The following is a 1898-nucleotide window of genomic DNA, read 5'->3' as shown; positions in this document are numbered from 1 at the left end:
AGCAATAAATTTGTATGTTACTTGCTTGACGACAAGCATAAGATTGTTGTTGTCATCATAAGTCTTCTTAATCCTACATTATTACATACATGGTCTTTTTAACGTAATTACTCGTGTCAGATGTATGTGACAATCCAACATCACAATTTTCATTATTTTATGTTTTACAATTAAATAAAGATTAATAATATTTTATATACTCTTTAGATGAAAATAAATATAAGAAAAAATTTTTTAATTGTATATAAATTTACCAATTTGTGCTAAATATAATAATGTATATAGTATTAAACATTTAATGAATTTATAAAGCGTAAGTGTCCACTCGAGTAATGAATGATTAATAAGCTCAATGCACATGTACTTGTCACTCAATAATACTGTTCCAAATATACAACTTCAATCTATCCGCAAAATTTTCAAGAAATCAGACGTAAATAAAACGCATTTGACAATTGTGAATGTAAATATAAGATTTGTCGCATTTTATCAATGATGATTTGATTTCGACCATTTATATCCTGATGCATGTCCGTTTTTATGGCCGTGTTTCTCATCATGTTGATGATGACTATCGTGTCCCTCTGTCGATTTATGGCCTTTCTTCTCGTGATGATGATGACCTCCCTCATGTTTTTTATGTCCACCATGATGACCCTGAAATAAAAATGAAATCGCTGTCGGATTGATGACGTTGTAAACATTTCAATGATAAAGAAAATAACTTTAATAATTAGGATCATTATTAATATTAATTATTATTATTAATATTAATATTAATATAGTTATTAATATTAATAAGTATGATAATTACGACTATTATAACTATAATACTTTTAATAAATAATGACCTCGTGATGTCCGGATTGCAGATGACCCTTCTTTTCATGTCCACCCTTCTTGCCCTCATGTTCTTCATGCCAACCACCATGTTTTTCGCTTCCTCCATCCTCGTGATATTCGTCATAAAAATCGTGCTTCTTCTCATATTCATCCTGGACACAATTTACATGTAAATTTAAAATTTTCACAAATATTAGAATTTTATTTATATTAAAAATGTTTATACTAATAATTGTAATATAGTATGTATGTATATATTTTTTTTCATTTTGCAAAATAAATACATTATTAAATACATTTATAATAATGTTTATTTTTAATAAATCATTTTAGTAGGATAACTATACAAATTAAAAAATGAAACATTAATTATAATTTTTCAAAATAATTCTGGAAGAGAATTACTAATCATATTGATGCAACCTGTTAACACATATAACTCAAAGTATAGAAGTTAAATACAACGGAAGCCCAGATAGTCATGTCGAATAGAAGCCTTGTTGAAACGGCTTGATCTTGTAATCTTGAAAGCTTTAATATTTAAGTATATATTCTATTTTGTTTTTCATTATATTAACCACAATTGGTATTGTGATTAATATAATGAATATATTTTCTAAATTACAATGGATATTAATAAAACAGATTAATCTGAAATATTTGGAATATACAATACGTAATCGTGTTGATCAATGAGATGCGTACATTACATGATTTGTACCTTCTTAAAGACACTATGTTCTCCTTTTGTACTATGTCCCTTTTGATGCTTGCCCTCTTCGCCAAATTTTGCTTTCTTTTCACCGTCCTCGCCATGATGCTCCTCACCATAATGGCCAGCTTCTTCGTGATTCTTTTTCTCCTCGCCGTCTTCCTCGTCATATTCTTGCTTGTGTTTCTCCTTGTCATGGTGTCCCTTATCACTTTTCTCAAATTCGTGGAAAGCTTTGTAACCCTTTTCCAATCAATAATTATACGTTATTGATAAGTTAAAAAATATTATGTACACGCGCACACGTACACACACACACACACACACACACACTCTCTCTCTC

The 1898-nt window shown here is 28.9% G+C and overlaps 1 protein-coding gene across 1 annotated transcript; it reads right to left on the bottom strand.

The window, feature by feature from the left end:
• Positions 1 to 489: 489 nt before the first annotated feature.
• LOC105625342 (histidine-rich glycoprotein-like) lies at positions 490 to 1798 on the bottom strand (the record flags this gene model as incomplete). The annotated part of the gene is made up of 3 exons (XM_012206676.1): positions 490 to 657; positions 852 to 995; positions 1565 to 1798. Coding segments are annotated over 3 exons (546 nt in total), but the record flags the coding sequence as incomplete, so codon positions are not given.
• Between the last annotated feature and the right edge of the window lie 100 nt (positions 1799 to 1898).

Source organism: Atta cephalotes, assembly GCF_000143395.1.
Source record: "Atta cephalotes unplaced genomic scaffold scaffold01044, whole genome shotgun sequence".
Taxonomy (NCBI): domain Eukaryota; kingdom Metazoa; phylum Arthropoda; class Insecta; order Hymenoptera; family Formicidae; genus Atta; species Atta cephalotes.
This window is presented reverse-complemented; position numbering and strand designations above follow the sequence as displayed.